The 21,399-nt window shown below is 61.3% G+C and overlaps 5 protein-coding genes and 1 pseudogene across 7 annotated transcripts in view; 3 read left to right on the top strand and 3 right to left on the bottom strand.

The window, feature by feature from the left end:
- Positions 1-11: 11 nt before the first annotated feature.
- Positions 12-2,632, bottom strand: SLC39A1 (solute carrier family 39 member 1). Its single transcript, XM_084500400.1, has 3 exons — positions 2,328-2,632; positions 1,529-1,659; positions 12-1,024 (listed from the first exon to the last, which is right to left on the bottom strand). Exons 1-3 carry the CDS (start codon positions 2,503-2,505, stop codon positions 344-346), a joined length of 990 nt encoding a protein of 329 aa, XP_084356526.1. The 5' UTR covers positions 2,506-2,632; the 3' UTR covers positions 12-343.
- Positions 2,633-3,027: 395 nt separating this feature from the next.
- CREB3L4 (cAMP responsive element binding protein 3 like 4) lies at positions 3,028-5,149 on the top strand. Its single transcript, XM_084500399.1, has 9 exons — positions 3,028-3,219; positions 3,309-3,507; positions 3,610-3,692; positions 3,774-3,860; positions 3,943-4,052; positions 4,145-4,213; positions 4,299-4,383; positions 4,518-4,614; positions 4,673-5,149. The coding sequence occupies exons 1-9, from the start codon at positions 3,142-3,144 to the stop codon at positions 5,125-5,127; spliced, it is 1,263 nt and encodes a 420-aa protein (XP_084356525.1). The 5' UTR covers positions 3,028-3,141; the 3' UTR covers positions 5,128-5,149.
- A 112-nt stretch (positions 5,150-5,261) lies between these two features.
- On the bottom strand, positions 5,262-10,095 carry LOC311424899 (ras-related protein Rab-13-like). Its single transcript, XM_084500401.1, has 12 exons — positions 9,936-10,095; positions 8,596-8,656; positions 8,453-8,513; positions 8,280-8,357; positions 8,099-8,188; positions 7,944-8,009; positions 7,791-7,841; positions 7,625-7,692; positions 6,683-6,723; positions 5,988-6,073; positions 5,800-5,879; positions 5,262-5,674 (listed from the first exon to the last, which is right to left on the bottom strand). Exons 1-12 carry the CDS (start codon positions 10,057-10,059, stop codon positions 5,518-5,520), a joined length of 963 nt encoding a protein of 320 aa, XP_084356527.1. The 5' UTR covers positions 10,060-10,095; the 3' UTR covers positions 5,262-5,517.
- Positions 10,096-10,200: 105 nt separating this feature from the next.
- Positions 10,201-11,364, top strand: RPS27 (ribosomal protein S27). The gene is made up of 4 exons (XM_084500402.1): positions 10,201-10,370; positions 10,600-10,708; positions 10,810-10,920; positions 11,142-11,364. The coding sequence occupies exons 1-4, from the start codon at positions 10,365-10,367 to the stop codon at positions 11,168-11,170; spliced, it is 255 nt and encodes an 84-aa protein (XP_084356528.1). The 5' UTR covers positions 10,201-10,364; the 3' UTR covers positions 11,171-11,364.
- Positions 11,361-21,399, bottom strand: part of NUP210L (nucleoporin 210 like) — a 31,767-nt gene continuing 21,728 nt past the window's right edge. Inside the window, exons 33-40 of one of the 2 annotated variants that reach the window (XM_084500394.1) lie at positions 20,819-20,955; positions 20,057-20,183; positions 19,521-19,670; positions 19,155-19,405; positions 12,895-13,099; positions 12,694-12,798; positions 12,006-12,080; positions 11,361-11,735 (exon numbers count right to left, since the gene is read on the bottom strand). In XM_084500394.1, coding sequence (XP_084356520.1) covers positions 11,668-11,735; positions 12,006-12,080; positions 12,694-12,798; positions 12,895-13,099; positions 19,155-19,405; positions 19,521-19,670; positions 20,057-20,183; positions 20,819-20,955 — 1,118 coding nt within the window. In that variant the 3' untranslated portion in view covers positions 11,361-11,667. Of the gene's footprint in view, positions 11,736-12,005; positions 12,081-12,693; positions 12,799-12,894; positions 13,100-19,150; positions 19,406-19,520; positions 19,671-20,056; positions 20,184-20,818; positions 20,956-21,399 lie in introns of those variants that run through there. The other variant, XR_014686216.1, reaches the window with a different exon arrangement.
- LOC311424825 lies at positions 13,132-16,669 on the top strand (annotated as a pseudogene). Its single transcript, XR_014698959.1, has 4 exons — positions 13,132-13,304; positions 13,475-13,690; positions 13,956-14,189; positions 15,314-16,669. The product of XR_014698959.1 is annotated as an uncharacterized misc_RNA (transcript).

The raw sequence follows: 21,399 nt of genomic DNA, 5'->3' as shown, positions 1-21,399 counted from the left end.
CGGGCACCCTCTCCTCACCCAGTCCTTTATTGCTTCGCCCTCACCCCGTGGGGGGGGCAGGGTGCTGTAAGGGCACTTATTTTATTTTAGGGGGGGGCTGATCGCCCCCCTGCATATCCCTGAATTAGGGGAGGGGGGGGCTGGGAGAATGGGGGGGGGCGCCACTGGGGAAACCCCGTCAGGGAGCGGCGCTGCTGGTGCAAGAGGGGAAACTGAGGCACGGGGCTGCTGGGGGGGGGGCTGAGCCCCAAAAACCGCCCCCTTTGGCACTTGGTGGGGTATTCAGGGGGCATTTAACCCCTTGGGGGGGTGACTCGGGGGGGTGCCCCCGCCCACCCGGTGATCAGATCCTGATGAAGAGCACGGCGGTGACGAGGCCGAAGCCCCCCAGCAGCGCCAGCACCTTGGGGACGCGCAGCCGGGCCCCCCCCAGCTCCCGGGGCAGCACCTCCAGGAAAGCCACGTAGAGGAAGGTGCCGGCCGCCAGCCCCTCCAGCACGCTGCGGCACAGCCGCTGCCTCGGGCCTAGCCCCCCGGCACCCCCCCCACCCCAAACCGGCCCCGTCACCGCCAGCCCCACCGCGACGCCCAGCGGGGCCGTGAGGGCGAAGAGCAGCAGGCAGGCGGCCACGGCCCCCCGCCGCAGGCGTCCCCGCAGCAGCTGCAGCGCCAGGCTGAAGGCCACCAGCCCCTTGTGCAGCAGCAGCGCCAGGCACAGGCGCAGCGCGGCCCCCCCGGCCTCCTGCAGCCCCAGCGCCAGCCCCTCCAGCGCCCCGTGCAGCGCCAGCGCCAGCACCAGCAGCCCCGAGCGCAAGGGGCTGGGGGGATTCGGGGAGCCGGGGGGGTTGCGGGGGGTGCCGGCGGGTAGAAGGGCTCGTGCCGCTGCTGTTGTGTCTTCTTCATCCTCGTCCTCGCCCCCCCGGTTGGGGTCGGTGGTGTCTTGTTGGGCCAGCGCCGCCTGCTCCAGCACCAGCACCAGGAAGAAGCCCATGGCCAGGATGAATTCGGGGAGGGGGAACTCCAGCTGGGGGGGGGGGGAGAGAGGGGTGGGGGGCTCAGTGCGGGGCTGCTGGGGGGGGGGGGGGGGACACGGGGGGAGGGAGGCGGAGGTGGAGGCTGCCGGGAAGCCGTGCCGGGATCTTTCCGTGAGTCACAGCCGGACGGCGCGGCCTCCCCGACAGCCCCCAACCCCCCCAGCCTGCCCCCTCCATCCCCTTCCCCACCATCCCCTTCCCCATCACCCCCTCCCACCCCCACCCCCCCCATCCCACCCCCACCATTCCTTCCCCACCCATTGTCCCCCCCCCAGCCACCCAGTCGCTGCTGTCCCATTCCCATTACCCTGCCCCCCACCCCCCCATCCTGTCCCCATTGTCCCCCCCCACTTTTCCACCCCCCCCGACCCCCTCCCCACTGTCCCCGTCCCACCCCACCACCCAGTTCCATCCCATCCCCTCCCATCCTGTCCCCGTTGCCCCCCCCATCCCCATGTTGCCCCCCCCCGTCCCCGTGCCCCCCCCGTCCCCACCGGGACTCGCAGCTCGTCCAGCGCGGCGGCGATGCCGGCCAGGTAGGAGGGCAGGAGGTCGAGCAGGCAGGTGCCCAGCAGGACGCCCCCCGCGAAGCAGCTCAGCAGGCTCAGCCCCGGGCTCTGCAAGTCTGGGGGGGCGCAAGAAGGGGATGAGACCCCCCCCAGACCCCCCGAGCTGCCCCCACGAACCCCCCTAGATCCCCCCAGGCCTCCCCCAACCCCCAGGGCAGCCCCATGGGACCCCCAGACCCCAGGTTGCCCCCCCAGACCCCATAACCCCAGGGTAACCCCTTCAGGTGCCCCCCCCCCCCCCGGACCCCCAGAACCCCCCCCCAGCTTGACCCTGGTACCCCCCACCCCTGGGGCAACCCCGTCGGACCCCCAGACCCTCCTGACCCCAGGTTTCTCCCCCAAAACCCCCCCGGACCCCCATAACCCCTGGGGTAAACCCTTCTGGAGCCCCCCCGGACCCCCAGAACCCTCCCAGCTTGACCCTGGGGCAACCCCCTCGGACCCCCAGACCCCCCCAGACCCCAAGATTCTCCCCCAAACCCCCCAAAACCCCCCAGGACAACCCCTTCTGGAGCCCCCCCCGGTCCCCCCCACCCCCCCGGAACCCCCCCGGAACCCCCCCCGCACCCCCCCAAATCTCCCCCCAGCCCCCACGTACCCCCCCCTAACACCCCACACCTTTACCCTCCACCACCCCTGGGGCCGCCCCCCCCGGGAGCCTCCCCCCCTGCCCCCCCCCATCCTCCCTCACCCCCCTTGTCCCCCCCCGTCCCCCCCCCGGTACCGGCGGTGCCCGGGGGGTGCCGCAGGCAGCAGAGCGGCCCCAGCCCGCAGCCCAGGGGCAGCAGCAGCAGCGCCCCCAGAGCCCCCAGCTTCAGCCCCAGCTCGGGGGGGGCCCCTCGAGGCGCGGCCCCGGGGCTCCAGGCCAGCTCCGCGGCCCCGGGGCCGCCTCCCGCCGCCATCCCGCCGGGCTCCGCCGCCACCGGCACCGGGAAGGCTCCGGGCGGCCGCGCTGCGAGAACCGGGGCGGAGCGGGGAGGGGGGGGGGGGGAGCACGGGGCTGGGACCCGCCCCGGACACGCGGGGATGGCCCCGGGGGGGCGGCCCGAGAGGGGCTGGGGGAGGCCGAAGGGAACGGGACGGGAACGGGAAGGGAGCGGGCGGGGCGGGACGGGAACGGGGCTGGGAACGGGAAGGGGAAGGGGAAGGGACCGGCACCGGGATCAGGACCCCGACCGGGACCGGGACAGGGACCGGGACCCCTACGGGGACCCCTACCGGGACCGGGACCGGGCAGGACGGAGCGCACCGGGTCGTTAAGTGGGGCTCGGTTCTGCCCGGTCCTTGGGGGCTCCGGGACGGGCCCGGGAGGGATCCCGGGGGTCCCGGTGCGGACACCGGCGGCGGCCGCTGCCCCGCAGCCAGCCCCGAGCCCCCGGTAGCGGGAGGGGGGCGCGGCCCCGCCGCCGGTTGGGGGAGGGGCTTGGCGGGGCTCGGCCAGGATCCGAGATCCTGGAGGGGGCGGACCGGGACGGGACGGGACGGGACGGGACGGGACGGGACAGACGGACCGGGACGGACCCACCGGGCCCCCCCCGATGGATCCGGACGAGCTGTGCCTGGGGGCCGACCCCTTCCTGCCCCCCTTTGGGGGCTGGGGGCCCCTCCCGGACACCGTGAGTGGGGCTGGGGTTTGGGGGGGGGGGGCACACCGGGAGGTGCCACCCCCGGGGGTCCCCACCGTGTCCCCCCCCCCCGGCAGCAGGACGGGACCCAGCCCGAGGAGCCGCTGGGCCCGGCCGTGGCCCCGGATGAGGTGTGCGGCCCCCCCCGGCCCCCCCAGGACCCCCCCCCGGGGGATGGGGGGGAGCAGCCGGAGGAGCCCCCCCCCGCCACCAACACCGTCTACGAGGTGGTCTGCACCGCCGGGACCCCCCCACACGGCGGGGTCACCATCCAGCTGGGTCAGTGGGGCTGGGGGGGAGCTCATCCTGGGGGGGGGGGGGGCTCAGCCCGGGGGGGGCCGCATCCCGCAGGGCAGAGCATCACCCCCCCCCCCCCCCCAGACTGGCTGCCCCCCGCGCTGCTGCCCCCCGAGTCCTGCATCATCACCGCGCTGCCCACCCTGCCCCTGCTGCCCCCCCCCACGGTGAGTCCGGCTCTGCTGCCCCCCCCCCAGCACCGTGCACCCCAATTCTCCCCCCTGGCCCCCCCCCAATTCTCCCCGCAGCCCCCGGTCCTGCTGCTGTCGGAGGAGGAGCAGCGGCTGCTGGCGCAGGAGGGGGTGACGCTGCCCGGCTCCCTGCCCCTCAGCAAGGTGGGTTTGGGGAGGGGGGGTTCCGAGTTGGGGGGAGGGGGGGGCAAGGTGCGGGTCCCGGCTCACCCCCCCCCGGCCGCAGCAGGCTGAGGAGCGCGTCCTGAAGAAGGTGCGGAGGAAAATCCGCAACAAGCAGTCGGCGCAGGACAGCCGCCGCAGGAGGAAGGAATACCTGGACGGGCTGGAGAGCAGGTGGGAGACAGCAGGGACCCCCCCCCGGGTGCCCCCCACCCTCTCCTTCCTCTGGGGGGGGCCCTTCAGCACCCCCACCCCTCCCCGGGCAGGGCAGCCTCGTGCTCGGCGCAGAACCAGGAGCTGCACAGGAAGGTTCGGGAGCTGGAGCAGCGCAACGGGTGAGCAATGGGGACCCCCGGGGGGGTGCACGGCAACGCCTGGACCCCCCCCCCATTTGCCCCCTCCCACCTTGTCCCCCCCCAGGTCCCTGCTGAGCCAGCTGCAGGCGCTGCAGGCTCTCATCAAGCAGACGTCCAACAAAGCCGCCCAGACCAGCACCTGCGTCCTGGTACCCACATGCATATCCCCCCCCCCCCCAAAAAAGGGGCTCAGCCACCCCCCGGGGGCAGCACACCCACAGTTCCCCACCCCCGCACACCTCCTGGTGCCGTAATCCCACTCCTGTGTCCTCCCCCCCCCCAGATCCTGCTCTTCTCCCTGGTGCTCATCGTCTTCCCCAGCTACAGCCCCTTCTGCTGGGGCTGGGGGGGCCGCCAGGACCCCCCCCAGCCCACAGGAGGTAATGGGGAGCTGGGGGGGCTGCAGGATCCCGGGGGGGTGGCAGCAGCTGCCCCCAGCCCTGCCCGGTGCTCCCCGTCCCCGCAGTGATCTCCAGGCACATCCTGACCCAAGCGGAGCCGCCGGCACCGACTGGAGAAGCCCCGGGGACGTGGTGGCAGCTGGAAGAGCCGGGGGTGGCAGCGGAGAACGGTGCCAAGGGGGGGCAGGAGGACGGGCTGCCCCCCCCCGGCACGGAGCCGGGCTCCAACTCCTCAGGCCGGGCTCCCCCAGGGGATCCGAGGGCTCAGCCGTGGCCGCGGGACGCAGCAGTGGCAGCAAAACAGGCGCACGGGGACGAGATGTGACAGCCAGCGGGGAACGGCCCCGTGCTGGGGGCTGGGAGCCACCCTGGGACCGGGGTGGGGGGCAGTCAGGGGCCCCCCCCCCACCATGCCCCAGGCAGGGGCGCTGGGTGCCCCCCACGCACAGCGCAGGGGAGGGGAGCTCTGTGCTCGCAGGCGGCTTCTGGTGAATAAACCCACCCCTGCTCTGCACCCAAACGTGGCTGGGGGGGGCTCGGCGAGGAAGGGGCACCCCCGGGGGCAGCGGGGCACGACCGGGAGGCACGGCCCAGCCCCAGGAGGACAAACACCGGCAGCACTGGGGTGATAACAACTGGGCTTTATTGCACGCCACCAGGGCACCGGGCTCCCCGCACAGCCCAAATCGCCACCGGGACCCCACGGGGCACCGGGCAGCCCCCGCTGGGCCGCAGCATCCACAGGGGCATGGCAGAGCGGGGCGGGGGGCCCGCGGGTGCTCCTTCCTCCTCCTCCTCCTCTTCCTCCTCCCGGCTGCTTCGGGAACGGAGCCGAGTCCCCGCGGTGTGGGTGCCGCCGCCGTGCCCGGTGCCCCGCGGGCGCTAGATGGACTCGATCTGCTTGCGCACCTTCTCCAGCGCCTTCCTGTCCAGCACGCGCTGCCGGCACACCACCAGCACGGCGAAGACGGCCGCCACGCACATCATGGTGCCCACGAACCTCCAGAAGACGTGCGCCTCCAGCACCGCCGAGCGGCAGCTGCGGGGAGGGGGAGAAGAAGGAGAAAAAAAAAAAAAAGGAGGAGGGGGGGAGGGCAGGGGCGCGATTCCCAAGGGAGAATGGCCCCAACGCGGCCCCGCCACGGCCCCCGGCCCCTCGCCCACCTCTTGAACTCGTCCCGCTTGGAGGCGGTGCAGCTGATGCGCTCCACGAAGCCGGTGGGGCCACACTCCGGGACCGTCTTCTGCAAGCGAGAGGGGTCGGGGCGAGGAGCCATGAGGCCGGGCGGTGGGCACGGGGACGGTGCCGGTACCAGGGGGCTGGGGGGGGCAGCCCCTGCGGGGTCACTCACCGCCTGGAAGCTGGAGCAGCGGCCGCACTCCTGCGCCACCACGAAGTCCTCCAGCTGCCAGCACGGCGTGCTCGGCGTGGAGCTCGCTGCGGGCACGGTGTGGGCGCTGAGCATGGGTCGGGAACCGGTCCCGGTCCCCAGCCCCGAGCCCTGGTTCCAGTCCTGGTCCCGGTCCTCTGGTCCCGGCCCTGAGTCCTGGTCCCAGCCCTAGTCCCAGTTCCAGCCCCAGCCTCATCCCCAGCCCCCAGTCCCAGTCCACCGATCCCAGCCCCGTGCCCAAGCCCTGGTCCCCATCCCCCGGTCACAGTCCCGGTTCCAGCCCCTGGTCCTGGTCCCGATCCTCTGTTCCCAGCCCCATCCCCCTGTCCCGGTCCCCAGCCCTGGTCCCGGTTCCAGCCCCAGCCCCCAGTCCGGTCCACTGGTCCCAGTCCCAAACCCCAGTCCCCATCCCCCGGTCCTGGTCCTCTGGTCCCAGCCCCAAGCCCTGGTCCCCACTCCCGGTCCCGGTCCCGGTTCCAGCCCCAGCCTCAGCCCCAGCCCCCAGTTCCGTGCCCCGGTCCCGGTCCCAAGCCCCGGTCCCCAGCCCCCGGGCCCAGTCCCAGCCCCAGTCCCAGCCCCTGGTCCCGGTCCCCAGCCTCCGGTTCCAGCCCCAAGCCCCGGTCCCGGTGCCGGTCCCAGCCCCGCCCCGCACCCACCCGAGCGCCGCTCCTCGCCCGCCGCCATCGCCGCCGCCGCCCTGCGGGGAGAGCGCGGGGGGAGCGTCAGGGCCGGGCCCGGAGCCTGACCGACCCCCCCCGGTCCCGGTCCCGGTCCCGGTGCCCCCCCAGCCCCCGCTCACCGCAGGCCGAGCCCCAGCGCTCCCAGCGCCGCCAGCAGCGCCCAGCCCCGCGGCCCCACCGGGCCCATGGCGCTACCGGAACCGGCACCGCGGCGCCATCGCGGGGCGCGGGGGGTGCCGGGAGCGGGGCGGGGCCGCCGAGGGGGCGAGGTTACTGCGAGGGGCGGGGTTAGTGAGAGGGGCGTGGCTTCTCTCGGCGAGGGGCGTGGTCTCCTGCCAGGGGCGCGGGTTCTCTGCGGGAGGCGTGGCTTGGGGATGAGGGGGCGTGGCCTCCGCGTACGGGCGGGGTTCGGGTGTGGCTCGTGCAAGGGGGCGTGGCTCCGAACCAACGGGCGTGGCCTCGAGCCAAGGAATGCGGTTTGGCGCCAAGGGGCGCGGGCTCGGCACAAAGGGGCGTGGCTTAGCGCCGATGGGCGTGGCCTCGCTCCAAGCAGCGCGGCTTGGCGCCAAGGGGCGTGGCGTTAACCGAAGGGGCGTGGCTTTCGTCGGGGGGGCGTGGCCTCCATCCAAGGAGCGCAGCTTGGCGCCGAGGGGCACGGTTTTGGCCAAAGGGGCGTGGCTTAGCGCCAAGGGGCGGGGCTTCCCGTCCCACTGGCGTGCCCACGCGTGTCCGCGTCCCCCCCCCGCTCCCCCCTGTCCCCCCCCCCCCATCCCCCAGACACGGAGCGGAGCCGGGGGCAAGGCACAGGCCGGGTTTATGGCACCTGGTGCGGGGTCGCCCCCGCTGCAGCCCCCCCCCGGCTCCCGGAGAGGCGCCCGCGCTGCCCCGGGGCGGTGGCGGCCCTACAGCAGCCGGCACCTGGAGCTGCCCCGCCGCGGGGCGCTGGGCTCCGGCAGCGAGCCGGCCGTGGCGGCGGTGCTCGGGACCTGCAAGAGTACGGGGAGGGGTTGGAGGGGGACACGGGGTCAGGGGGGGGCTGGAAGGGGGCGCCCCCAGCTCAGCCCCCCGCCCCCAGCCCACTCACCGCTTTTCGGGTTGATTTCTGCAGGATGTCCCGCGCCAGCGTGCTGAAGGCCTATGGGGAGAGAGGGGGGGTCAGCGGGGGCTGCCCCCCGCACAGGGACCCCCCCGACACCACCCCCACCATGGGGGGCAGCGGCCCCCCTGTGCCTCTCACCTCCTCCACGTTCACGCTGGACTTGGCGCTGGTCTCGAAGAAGCGGATCCCGTGCTCCTTGGCCAGCTGGAGGACGAGGGGACGCCGCGTGGGAAGGGGGGACACGGCCCCATGCCCCTGCCCCACAGCCGGGGGGGCTCGTGCCCCCACCCTACCTTCTCGGCGGCGTCCCGCTGCACTTTGCGCTTGCTCTCCATGTCGCACTTGTTGCCGATGAGGAGCCGCTCGACGCCAGCAGACGCATTCTTTGGGGGGGGGGACAGAGAACGTGGCAGCTTCACCCACCCACCCACCCACCCCAGCCCCTTCACAGCCCCAGCCCCACCGTGCCCCCACCTCCTTGATGCTCTTCATCCAGTTCTGGATGTTCTCGAAGGATTTCTCATCCGTGATGTCGTACACCAGGATGATGCCCTGCGAGGACGGCGCGGTCAGCCCGGCAGGGACCCGACACCACCCGGGGGCTGCCCCAGCCCCCCGGGGTCCCCCCCACGTCCCCCCCGCCGTACCACGGCCCCGCGGTAATAGGCTGTCGTGATGGTTTTGAAGCGCTCCTGCCCCGCCGTGTCCCTGCGAGGGAGCAGAGGGGGGGTGTGAGGGTGTCCTGGCGGTGCTGAGGGCCAGGGGGTGCCCCCGCGCCCCCCAAACTCACCAGACCTGCAGCTTGATCTTCTTCCCATCGATTTCCACCGTCCGGATTTTGAAGTCGATGCCTGGGAGGGGAAGGGGAGGCCGGTGGGAGCGGGGACCCGGCTGCGGGGCGAGGAGCTGCCCGGCCACAAACAGCCCCGGGGGGGCAAAACCGGGTGGGAGCAGGCAGGGGGGGCACCCCCAAGCCCCCCAGGATTGGGACGAGGCATTCCCGTGGGACGGCATCACAGCGCCCCGAGCACCGGGGGGCTGCCCGGCTGGGGGTTAACCCAACCCCACAGGCTGCCAGGAGCCCCCCCCAGCCGGGCTGCCTCCCCCAGCCCCCCCAGCGCCCACGCTGCTGCCCGCCGGTGCTCAGCATGGTTGGTGGGTGCGGGTGCCAGCGGCCGGCAGCCGGAGTTGATGGAGTTTGGTGGAGTTGGTGAAGTTTTTATGGAGTTGGTGGAGTTTTTATGGAGTTTTTATGGAGTTTACGGAGTTGCTGGCGGGACGGGGCAGCTGCCGCCGGCTCAGGAAATGGCTTTGAAGGCAGGGCCGGGAGGAAGAGGAGAAGCAGGAGGAGGAGGAGGAGGAGGAGGAGGAGAAGGGCCCCGGGTCCTGGCCTGGCGGCAGACCCGGAACACGGCCGCCATCAGCGCCCCCCCCTCGTCCTTTTCGGTGTGGGGGCGGCCGAGCCCTGCCCGCAGCGGTTCTGCCATGGACCCCCGGGGGTGGCCAGGACCCGGTCCCGGGGGGTCCCGGTGCCGTTCCCCCAGGGCAGGAGGCCCCGCGGAGGCCCCCCCGGGGCTCAGCCCCGCTCGCAGCTCCCGGAGGGGGGGTCCCGGGGCCGCTCCGGGATTGCAAAACGGCGCGGGCCGGATCCGAGCCGGATCGGGCGAGGCAAAGAGCGGCGGGGGGGGGCGGGGAGGGGCGGGGGGGGGTGGGGGGGGGGTCCCGGTGTTGGGGGGGTGGGGGGGGAAGGGAGAGGGGGAGGAGGGGGAGGTCCGGTCCCGGTGGGGAAGTTCTGGGGGTGCGGGGGGGGGCGGTCCCGGTGGGGGGGTTCCAGAAGGGGTCGGTCCCGGTAAGGGGGGGTGCAGGGGACCCGGTCCCGGTAAGGGGGGGTGCAGGGGACCCGGTCCCGGTACGGGGGGGTGTAGGGGACCCGGTCCCGGTGGGGGGGGGGTTTAGGGGGGCCGGTCCCGGCGGGGGGGTTCCAGAGGGGGTCGGTCCCGGTAAGGAGGTTTCAGGGGACCCGGTCCCGGTGGGGGGGCTTTAGGGGGGTCGGTCCCGGTGAGGGGGGGTGCAGGGGGCCCGGTCCCGGTGGGGGGGTCGCGGGGGGTCCCGGTGGCGGCGGGGACGCACCGATGGTGGAGATGTAGGTGCTGGTGAAGTTGTCCTCGGCGAAGCGGATGATGAGGCAGGTCTTGCCCACGCCGCTGTCTCCGATGAGCAGCAGTTTGTAGAGGTGGTCGTACGCCTTGGCCATGGCCCCCGCCCGCCGGGCCGCTCTGCCCCCCGCCCGCCACGGGGCCCGGCCCGGCCCGGAGAGGCGGGGCTAACCCAAGTCCACGCCCCCTTCTCGTAGCCACGCCCTCCTTGTCGCGGCGCCCCGCCCCTTCGCCGGGGAGGTGCGCCCCGCCCTTCCCAAGATGGCCGCCCCCCGCCCGCCCAGCGACCTTCTCAAGATGGCGCCGCGCCTCGCTTCCGCCCGTGCGGGGAACCCCGCGGCGGATATAGCGGCGCTCGCTTCCGGTTTGGCCCCTTTCCGGCCGCGGCCGCCCGCACGCCACCATGCCCGTGAGTGCGCCGCGCCCCCGGGCCCGGGCCTCGCCGCCCCGCCGCGGGCTGCGGGGCCGGGACCGGGCTCCGCTGGGCTGGGGGTGGCCAGGGGAGGAGGAGGGGAGCGGGGAGGGCCGGGGGGAGCCGCGGCCGCCGCCATCTCCTCGGCGGCGGGGGCGCAAGATGGCGGCGGGGGGCGGCGGGGCCCGGTGGCGGCGGGGCTGAGCGCGGCTGTTCCCGCCCGCAGCTGGCCAAGGACCTGCTGCACCCGTCCCCCGAGGAGGAGAAGAGGAAGCACAAGAAGAAGCGCCTGGTGCAGAGCCCCAACTCCTACTTCATGGACGTCAAGTGCCCCGGTAGGCGCCTCGGGGAGCGGGCGGGGGGGGCGCGGGGCCCGGTTCCCTCCCGGTGCCGCCCCGCGCCTCAACGCCGCCCCCTCCCCGTGCTCTGCCCGCAGGGTGCTACAAGATCACCACGGTGTTCAGCCACGCGCAGACCGTCGTGCTGTGTGTCGGCTGCTCCACCGTGCTGTGCCAGCCCACCGGCGGCAAGGCGAGGCTCACAGAAGGTGCGTGGGGGGCACCGAGCCCCGGGGGGGGCGGCACGTAGCGGTTAATTGCTGGGTTAAAAAACGGCTTGGGCCTTACGGGGCTTTTCTTCGGCGGTAGAGGAGCAGGGAGGTGTGTTTCTGTGGTGAAATGGAGGAATTTCTGCCAAGAAGCGCGGTGTGGGTGTTGGTTTGAGGGGTTTCAGAAGCTCCCGGCTCTCACCGCTCTGCTCTGCCCCCAGGATGCTCCTTCAGGCGAAAGCAGCACTAAGCGGGGGGAGCTGGGGTGGCTGGGACACGGCGCACGGATGGCCGCGCAGCTCGCCGGGAGGAGAGGTGACCACAGAACGAGACGCCAAGGTGTGACCTGAGCATGCTGCCCGGGAAGGCCAGCCAGGAATGTGACTGTCATGCTGTCCCTGTAGCCCCGCCCATCTTGCTTCAATAAATTTTGGATAAAATACACACCAACTGGTCTGCCTTTAATGCGTTTGCTGTCTTGAGCGTTGATTTGAACTGGGACTGGTAAAGAATGGGGGTTACGAGCAGTTACAGAGCACATGAGAGGGAACGTGGCTGGTGGGCCTGCCGTTAGTCCCAAAAGCTAACCTGGCCCGGCCCTCACCGTGCAGTTAAATGTCAGGAGAGCACGGGTACTTAACCTCCAAGGCTCAGATCAGCAGAAAACAGGGTGAATTAAACAATTCCTTTCATTCAGGTTGGAAACAACCCATCCCTGCTTGCAGTGGGGATCTCCCTGGTAAGGATTCACCTCTGCACGCTCCAGAGCCCCAGCTGAGTCCTTTCGTGCTGGGAGCTGCCAGGGTAGGAATATCCTGCAAAAAAGGAAACAAAGGGAGGCTGCGTTCAGAACTCCAGTGTTCCTGGCTCTTCACAGAGGAGGGGATGTTCTTCAGACCCCTCCAAAGGCCCCATGTTCTTGGAGCTCACCCTCAGTGGTGAATTTTGGGGGTGTTTGTGTGTAAAGTGGTGATGAACTCACTGAGCTGCACTGCGCCATGAACCCAGGATGCTAGCCTGGCATGTGTGTGGGAAATAAGACTAGAAAGTGCCAAAATAGAGGGGAAAAAAAAAAAAAAACTTACCTGTGTGAGGTACAGCAGTGGTAGGCATATACACAACAGGCACCGTTTGCAGCCTGGTCAGGAACGCGTTGTAGGCTGCAGAGAACCAGCACCCTGGTTAGATTCTGAGCCCCCTATGGTCAGCAGCAGGGACTTGGGCTGCCATTTCTGAACCCGTGAAGGTGGGGTCCTGCTCAAACCCCTCCCTGGGCTGCACCTGGAAGCTTTTCCTGGGCCCAGATCCCACTGCTGACTCCTGTGGGTCAGCCACTGGCTGCTTTCAAGGACAGCTGCCCCCAGTTAGGCTGTGCTCTAACTGGAGCACGGGCTGCCTGCATTGAACTTAACAGTTTGTTTTTTCCCCCAACTCTGGCAGCTCTTCCTCAAAGTGCTGCTTCCCCCCATCCTCCTGGATTCTATCACATTACACTGCCTGCAGCTGCAGGGGCTGCAGTCACAAGTGGAAGGTTTCCTTCCTTGTTGCCTCCTGCCTCTGGCTGAGGTTCAGATCCCCAGTAACTGAAGGGAGGACTGCTCAAGACAAACAATTGCTGTCACATCTTTTCTAGAATGACTTCAGTTTCCTAAAGCTCCCGAAGAGTGCTGTGCTGTGAAAGGCAGGGACATGGAACTGGCCCTAAATCACAGTGAGGGAAGCACGCATCTCTGCTTCATCTAGGTGTGACCTCTCGAGTTACAAATCACTCACCCAGGAACATAGCAGCTGTCAGTGCTGAAACAGCAAAGAGAGTGAAGAGAAGGACGTGGTAAGAGCTCGCTAGCTGGTGATGAATTCCCACGTCTCTGCAGTGACCTGCGGTGTGAAGGACAGGGTGAGTGCCGCACACGGGCAGCTCCCGGCTTGCAACAGCTTCCCAGGAGAAGCTTCCCTTCCCCTAACGGTGCTCACCGGGCGCACAGTCCCCGCCGAGAGCTCTCACTGCTACCGCTGCCCTTTGGCCGGTGAGAGCACAAGACACGGTGACAAAGGCCGGTGCTGGCATCTGCTGGAGAGAGGTGAAGTTGACCACGCTGACCACGTAGGAGACGAGCCCGGGCACGCTGAGAGAACGCTCCGGAGACATCACGGTTAGAGCAGGACAGCTGGGCTGAACCTTTGGGGACAGACAGACAGAGAGGCTTAAAGATGAGAGCCAGCAGCGTGACTAAACGCCGTGTGACTGATACACTGATGGTCTACGCAGCCATGGAACACGGAGTCACGGCCGTGTGGGTGACGCAGACCCACCCCACGCAACCCCCTGAGCACAGCACCCAGCCCGCAGTTGCTCCCCAGTGGCCCCACCGGGTTACCCCTGGGTGACCGGCGATCAGCTGGAGCTGATGGCTGGGGGGGCACTGGCGGTAACCAGGCAGAACAGGAGGAGGTGGCAACCAATCGGAAGGGGCTGCCGGGCTCGGACGGGCCAATAGAGCCACGCGTGATCATTGGGAACGCACCAATCAGGAGGCCGCGTTGGGCCCACAAGCCACGTGCAGCACGTGCAGCTGGCCCAGCGGCTCGGCAGTGCCCGACCCTGGGGGGCTCCGGTTCTGCACCGAACTGGGGGCCTCGATCCCTTCACGTGGTGCCCCCGCTGTGACTGGGGCAGAGCAGCGCCGCACGAACACCCAGAGGGCACCTGGCTGCACGAAGCTCACAGCCAGATCCCAGCTTTGACCCCAGGACATGGCCTGAAGGGCAGGTGAGCGGCTGGGCATTCACAACGGGAGCTGAGCTTGCAGCAGCAGAAGAGGCTGGAGTGAAATTATTAACGCAACTGTTAATAAAAAGGGGTGTAAGGTATGAGCCGTTTAAGAAAAAGCTACTATAGGAGTTTTTGCAAAAATAAGGGGTCCTCTCGACGGGCTCAGCTGTATGCGATGTAAAGATTTGGGAACAAGTGGGGGAGGCAGCACCCAGTGGGGATGTGGCTGCTGCTGAGGTTATGACTCCGAGGTGCCCAGCAGGGTGAGAACAGGCACCAGGGCCACACAGGAGGAGATTTGGGGCCTGCCCCATTCCCTGCACGATGGCGACGCCAAGCCCGGGCACCATGGCGGAGGTGGAGGCTGGCAGCCCACCGGGGCAGAAGACCAGGATCAGGATGCAGGAGGTGGACGGAAGATCATTCATCAGACGTTTCTTTCTCCTTCCCAAATGACTGCTTTGTCAGAATAAAATGTAGAAGGAGTTCAAAAAGAAACTGGCTCAAGAAACTGGCTGCTCTTGGCTTGGACTGGCGCACGCTTCGTTGGGTTAGAAACTGGCTGGATAGCCGGGCCCAAAGAGTCGTGGTGAATGGAGCCAAGTCCAGTTGGAGGCCAGTCACTAGTGGCGTCCCCCAGGGCTCGGTGCTGGGGCCGGTCCTCTTTAATATCTTCATCGATGATCTGGACGAGGGCATCGAGTGCACCCTCAGTAAGTTCGCAGATGACACCAAGTTAGGTGCGTGTGTCGATCTGCTTGAGGGTAGGAAAGCTCTGCAGGAGGATCTGGATAGGCTGCACCGATGGGCTGAGGTCAACTGCATGAAGTTTAACAAGGCCAAGTGCCGGGTCCTGCACCTGGGGCGCAATAACCCCAAGCAGAGCTACAGGCTGGGAGAGGAATGGTTGGAAAGCTGCCAGGCAGAGAAGGACCTGGGAGTGATGGTGGACAGTCGGCTGAATATGAGCCAGCAGTGTGCTCAGGTGGCCAAGAAGGCCAACGGCATCCTGGCTTGTATTAGGAACAGCGTGACCAGCAGGGCTAGGGAGGTGATCGTCCCCCTGTACTCGGCTCTGGTGAGGCCGCACCTCGAGTACTGTGTTCAGTTTTGGGCCCCTCGCTACAAGAAGGACATGGAGGTGCTTGAGCGGGTGCAGAGAAGGGCGACGAAGCTGGTGAGGGGCCTGGAGAACAAGTCCTACGAGGAGCGGCTGAGGGAGCTGGGCTTGTTCAGCCTGGAGAAGAGGAGGCTCAGGGGTGACCTTATTGCTCTTTACAGATACCTTAAAGGAGGCTGTAGAGAGGTGGGGGTTGGCCTGTTCTCCCACGTGCGTGGTGACAGGACGAGGGGGAATGGGCTTAAGTTGAGCCAGGGGAGTTTTAGGTTAGATGTTAGGAAGAACTTCTTTACAGAAAGGGTTGTGAGGCATTGGAACAGGCTGCCCAGGGAAGTGGTGGAGTCACCATCCCTGGAAGTCTTCAAAAGACGCTTAGATGTACAGCTTAGGGATATGGTTTAGTGGAGGGCTGTTAGCGTTAGGTTGGAGGTTGGACTCGATGACCTTGAGGTCTCTTCCAACCTAGAAAATTCTGTGATTCTGTGATTCTGTGAAAAAAGGCTGGAGGAATTCCTGAATCTTAAACAATTAAAGACATCCTTGAAGGAAGATATTGTCTTAGATTATTATACTGCCAGACTTTGGTGGGCTAAAGAAAAGAACTTCAGTCTTGTGCAGCTCTCAGGATTCTATTGAACTTCCTGTTGGAGAATCTCCATGACAAATGTATGACCTTAAGAGATAAAATAAAGGACCTTGGAAAAGCAATGGCTGGAATAGGAGAAACTGATTCAGAAAGAAGTGGTGACATGGATGTCTTCAGCATGGAGCAAGCCAAAGCAATCATTGAGTACTTGAATATCAGCTTATTTAAACCCTATAAATGGTATGAACATCTCTTCCACAGTCCTAGAGAATTTGTGATAAGTAATGTGTGTGTGATTGTACTTGCCCCACCTGCAGTTACCCCCTTCCCTCCTTTACTGGAAGAAGGTGTGCCTTCAGAGAGCTGTGCATCACTGTTACTATTGCCAACAGCTGCAGAGATGGAACCCAAGGGAGCTGATCAAGGTCACCTGGAAGAACCCTGTCCAGAGGCAGAGCCCCTTGAGGCAGGTGCTGTGGCTGATTTCACTGTTGAAGATCAGAAGTCTGCAGTGGGTGGAATCCCAAATGAAATTATTGCCAACCTTGAGGCAGAGATAAGGGAAAAGCTGCAAATGCAAGAAGCAGCTCGTACTTCGAGAACAGAAAAATTAAAAAGTCCTAAATAACCAGATAAGAAAGGATATTTTGCTAGAAGAATACACAGAAAGGAAATGTAATTTTGAGGTATTGCAGATACAATAAGGAGAAAATTTAATTAACATGTAATTATACAGCTTTTTCTGTAGTTATTCATTAATAACATGTATGTTATTTCACTTTATTTTTTTTCTAAGCTTTTAAACTAATTTCATATATTACACTTCTTTATTTCCACCATACTAAAATTGCATAAAAGAAGAGTATGGACTTATACAGTCTTCCCAGAAAGATTTCCATTTGATTTCCATGGATTTTTTTCTGGAATATGTGTAACGTTTCATCTGAAAATGTATTCCCTATTCCTCTGTATGCTAACATCATTCCATATTTTGTCAGCCATTATAGAAATGTTGTCAACACAAGAGGAATCTAACTACATAATAATTGACATCAGAAGAACTCGTTTAATGTCTGTGTTTCAAAATAGTTATAAATTGCTGTGTTACAGAACTCTTTGCCTTAGAAAGCATGTTAAAAACAAGTCCTGCTTTCAAGCGTAAGGGCTGGATTGCATGTTCAAGGGAATATCTAAGAAACAGAGTATTTTATTCGTTACAATTTTGTATTTGTTTCTCATTAAGTAAAATGTTAGGTTTTGTTTCACTTCACCCACATTTTTATGGTGATAATGAAAAACGTTCACAAGCCTGACACATCCAGGCAAAAATGACAGTCACCTGAAATTGTTTGCCTAAAAGGTCTTGCATGGGTGTGCTCCCTGGGTGTGCTCAGAGCTGAGAGCACAGCCAGAAGGGGACATTGCCTGCACGTGGTTCATCAGAAAGAGCTCCCAGACCAGTAACTGCACTTGAGTGCCAATAGCCTGGAAGTACTCTTTAAAGTACATGTCAGATGTGTGGGCACTGGACTCCTGTAATGCCGTTGTTTGAGATGTTAAGTGGGCAGAATATTTTAGTTGGTCTCACGTGTTGAGAAAGATTCTTCCCGTTACATGATCAGAAGTAAGCTCTACGGCAAGTCACTAAAAGTTCTCTTCATTTTCCTATCCAACATGGGCCAACAAGTTCATAAGAGCTTCCCTTCCGCTATAAAAGCCAACTATTCCAATTTGAAGGGTGAGGTAACTCATCAGGTTTATCCTAAACCATTATCCTAACTCATTGGTTTATCCTAAAAAAAAATCCTTTAAAATTTCTAAGATTCATGGTTATGTTCTGCAATGTTTTATTGCCTTGAAATATGACTTTTTTGTCATGAAAACTTTCTACAATCAAAAGGACCTTTATTTTGATACATAAATTAATTTCCCAGAGCATTATGCTAATGTCACAAGTTTCCCTGGTTTTGAACTAAAAGGTGTGAACATAACTTCTGAAGAGAACTGTCTGTATGGAAGGGGAGGAGTATTTCTTATTTTTTTTTGCTGAAAACATTATTGTCAATTTAGCACTTCAGTCAAATCTGATGACTACAACATTCTTCCTAAGTTACAAAGCAGAAGAGGAATAATGATGATTTATTTATGTTAGGAACAATGCTAAAAAAAGGCTTTTGCCCGTACCTCTTCCTTCCTCTCCCGTATTTTGAGGAGTTTCTGGGAAATTTTGAAGTGCTCTGAAGATGAGAAGTTGTATGTGAACATCAAGTATTACTGCAATGATTTGTGAGCAGTCACTCTTAGTACATAAGAGAAATCCAAGGTGGAGTTCAAATCCCACAAACCGTACTTGTAGCTCTCTTCCTGCTGAATAATATTTGTAGCTATCCTCCTGCTGAAATAATGCTACCAATAAAAACAGCCCCAGGGACTTCTTATTTTTTTGAAATGAGCAGGAGGATAGTTAAGGAGAATAAAGTGAAGGTGGGAAGATGAGCAAAAGGTGGACATGACATCTGTCCAAGCAGTCAGAGTACTGCTCTGACACAGCACATGAACATCAAATTGAAGAATCCTTTCATGTCTTCAGAATGTTAGTATGAAATGCAAAACGTCATGCTTTGGGTGGATGGGTAGGAACAAAATATGGTGCATTAAGAACAGTCTCCAGCCTGTATTCCTGGCTTTTCTGTTGGTTTAGATCAGGCTTGCTGTTTTTAAAGTCTCCCATGTCATGCTGAGTTACCGCTATGGTTGTCTCTAAAAATAATTATACCGTCATTTCTGGGACCTACAGTTGAGGCTTTGGCATAATAATCTTTGATTTTTTGTTTCACTACTGATGTGACACAGTTCTTAATGGGTTCCACCCTACAAAGCTTTCAATTTAAATCAGGCAGATGTAGAAAAGAAGAAGGATGTTACATTCTGCCTTGTCTCCCAGACAAGCAAGGATTTTCCAGGGGAAAAGGGATAGAAAAAACACTATAGTTTTTCCTGTGTAAGGTGTAGTATTGATGAGTATTGATGCTTTTTAGCGTCTGCATGGTAAAATCCTGGTGTCCTCTAGAATTTTGTAATGAGATCGTGAACAGCTAGTAATTATCCTCTACCAAAAGAAAAGCTTTTCAAGCAGTGCCTTCCTGCACGACACTGCCGGCGGATGAAAGTTTATAAAAGATGGAAAACAGCTTTCCTAAGAAGAAGCTGACTGGAAAAGATGGAAAAGGGGTGCTTATTTTGCTCATTGCGTTTGCTACAATTATAATAGTTGCACCATGCCTGTTGCAATGTTTGCAAAAAATGATTAATTGCTCGATGCGCACGATTTGGCTTGTAGAAACAAAAAAAAGGGGGAACGCTCCGGAGGCATCATGCTTAGAGCCAGAAAACTGGGCTGAACCTTTTGGGACAGACAGACAGAGATGCTTGAAGATGAAAGGGAGCAGGGCTCCTGAATGCCGTGTGACTGCACATACTGATGTTCTACGCAGTCATGGAACAGGGAGTGACGGTCGTGTGGGTGATCTTTGTTGCCTCACTTCTCTACACGGCTGTCAGATGGAGGCAAAATGCAGAATCACCCCATACAACCAGTCTCTAGTTCTTGACTATCTTGGAGTCCGTGTTGTCATTCCCTTCAATTGCTCAGAAGGAACTTGGTATATTCAAGCCCACATTTCTCCCAACACCCTTGTAGAGGGGTTTATTCCCCTTCCCAGCAATGGGGACAAAAAAAGAAGCATTTCACGTACCTCCAGCTTCTCTAATACTTTTTCAACTCCCAGCACTTGTAGCACACCAGTTAGCTGTGTGATACTAAAAACCAATTCTGACTGGTAAAGGTAGAAGGCAGGGAGGAAAGGAACAAGGATTCGTTGCGCATCCCCCTTCCTCTGGTCACTGCTGTGAGAAACGGTCACGTATACAGAAGCATCAGCCAAGCTCAGAGCCAGGAGGACTTCATTGGGCTGGGGTTTAGCTGTGATCACACAGGCATAAAGACCTAAATTCAAGACAGGATTCAGAACAGAATAAACAAATCAGAGCTTGCGTTTGAAATGGAAAAAATATCACCAGAATGAAACCCAAAGCACGAAGAGGTAAAAGGTCACACCTACCTTTTTGGATGTTGAATCCTGACTGCACAAGGAAGACCTCCCCAGCCGAAACGTCCAGCACGGTGTTGCTGAACCCAACTCCACATGTCAAGTAAGACTCCGGCAGAAGCCGATTTGTGATCGCGCTGAGCTGAGTTGGGCTGCAGGGGCCTAAGGGAGAAGAGCAGAAACAAGTCAGTGAGCTTCTTTCCAGTGCATGACCCTTCAGCAAAACAAGACACAACGCTCCCTAACGCACTGAGCGGCCTGGCTGTCAGCCTGTGGTTGTCATTCACATTTCCTAAGCAGAAACTTACTTCCCACCAGTAGCCCATAGTCTTGTACCTACTGTGGGCGGGTTGTAGTTCATGCAATTCAGTGTTTCAAAGACCAAAAATCCACTGTTTTGCTAAAGCACGTAGATGACTAAAATAAATTGTGATTCAGTTCCTACTGCTATGGACTAAGAACATGTTCGTGTCCATAGTGTAAACGTTTTACTGCAGAAAAGGTCAGCATGAACCAGGAAAGAGGAATTTACAAACACGGGTCTTTACCTCTGAGGGTTTCTCTTCCACTGCTTGTGGTGACGGGAACGTGGAATGCAGAAGAATCAGGAGCATTTGTTAAATAGTTTTTTTGACCAATCTGGAAACTTAGATTTGAAGAACCATTGACAACTACCTGTAATATTAAGAAAAGTGCACTGCTGTGCCCAAAACATTGATTCATACAGACGGCAGGGAAATTTACTGCTTCATTTTTCTTCTGCTATTCTACAAAACTTGCTTAACTGGATAATTGTCATTAAAGCTTAGTCTCATTTACACTAACAGGAGTGCTGTAAAACACCTTTAATGTGAATGAGAACCAAGCCCTCCCTGTTTTGTTTTGAACTGGCCTTTCACTTGCAAACATTTTTTGTTCACACCTAGGAACTGAGCTGCAAGCCACCAGCAGGCAGCCGGCAAGTCAGAGTAAAGGCTCTGCACCCCTCTGCTGTGAGAGTTTCAATCCCTGTGCTAACACCGCCTACCTACGTATGGACTGAGCGTTCTGAGAAGCAAAGCATTCAGAGAGAAAAGCTGACATTGGTTTTCTTTTGTGGAGTCCCCATCCCTGGAAGTCTTTAAAAGACGTTTAGATGTAGAGCGTAGGGATATGGTTTAGTGGGGACTGCTAGCGTTAGGTCAGAGGTTGGACTCGATGATCTTGAGGTCTCTTCCAACCTAGAAATGCTGTGATTCTGTGATAAATAAATATCCAGTCCTGGTACACAGTGGCAAGCTGGTCTTCTCCCCTCATGCTGTGACAAATACCTCTCTGTATGTTTTCCCTGTGCCTGGGATATCGTGGTAGATCGTAGCTGTTCCCGTGTTCCTCACTAACGCTGCTCCGCTCACGCTGTCTATGTCCAGCATATCACTGGGGGAAATACGCCACATCCCTGAGGCACCTATAAACGAGGTACAAGCTGGGATCTGCTGAATGGTGTCCACTGAAAAGGGTGGGAGACCACCGAGGGGCCTCCGATGAGGAGGATTCATTTAACACCCTGGCAATAAACATCACGTATCTTTTCCCATGCATGATTAGAGAGTTCCTATAGCATGCTGAAACACACAGGTCTTCTCTTTTTAGGCCTCCTACAATGAATCTTCCTGAATGTTAACATATCCCGGGTGAAGCCCTTCCCTGCATTTCCCAGGGAAATACACTGAAATAGCATCTGCTTATTCTCCAGGACAGAGAGCTCATAAATCATATTTACTCGAGTAAATTGGGACCATAAACCAGAAGGTTAATTTTGGGGTTCAGCAAGTAAAGAGAATGCTCAACTGAGATTGCACAGAATGGGGAGAACATTTTTTGCATTCCCTGGGAGGCCCCCCGGTTACCT

The sequence above is a fragment of the Aythya ferina genome (genome assembly GCF_964211825.1).
Source record: "Aythya ferina genome assembly, chromosome: 29".
Lineage (NCBI taxonomy): Eukaryota > Metazoa > Chordata > Aves > Anseriformes > Anatidae > Aythya > Aythya ferina.
This window is presented reverse-complemented; position numbering and strand designations above follow the sequence as displayed.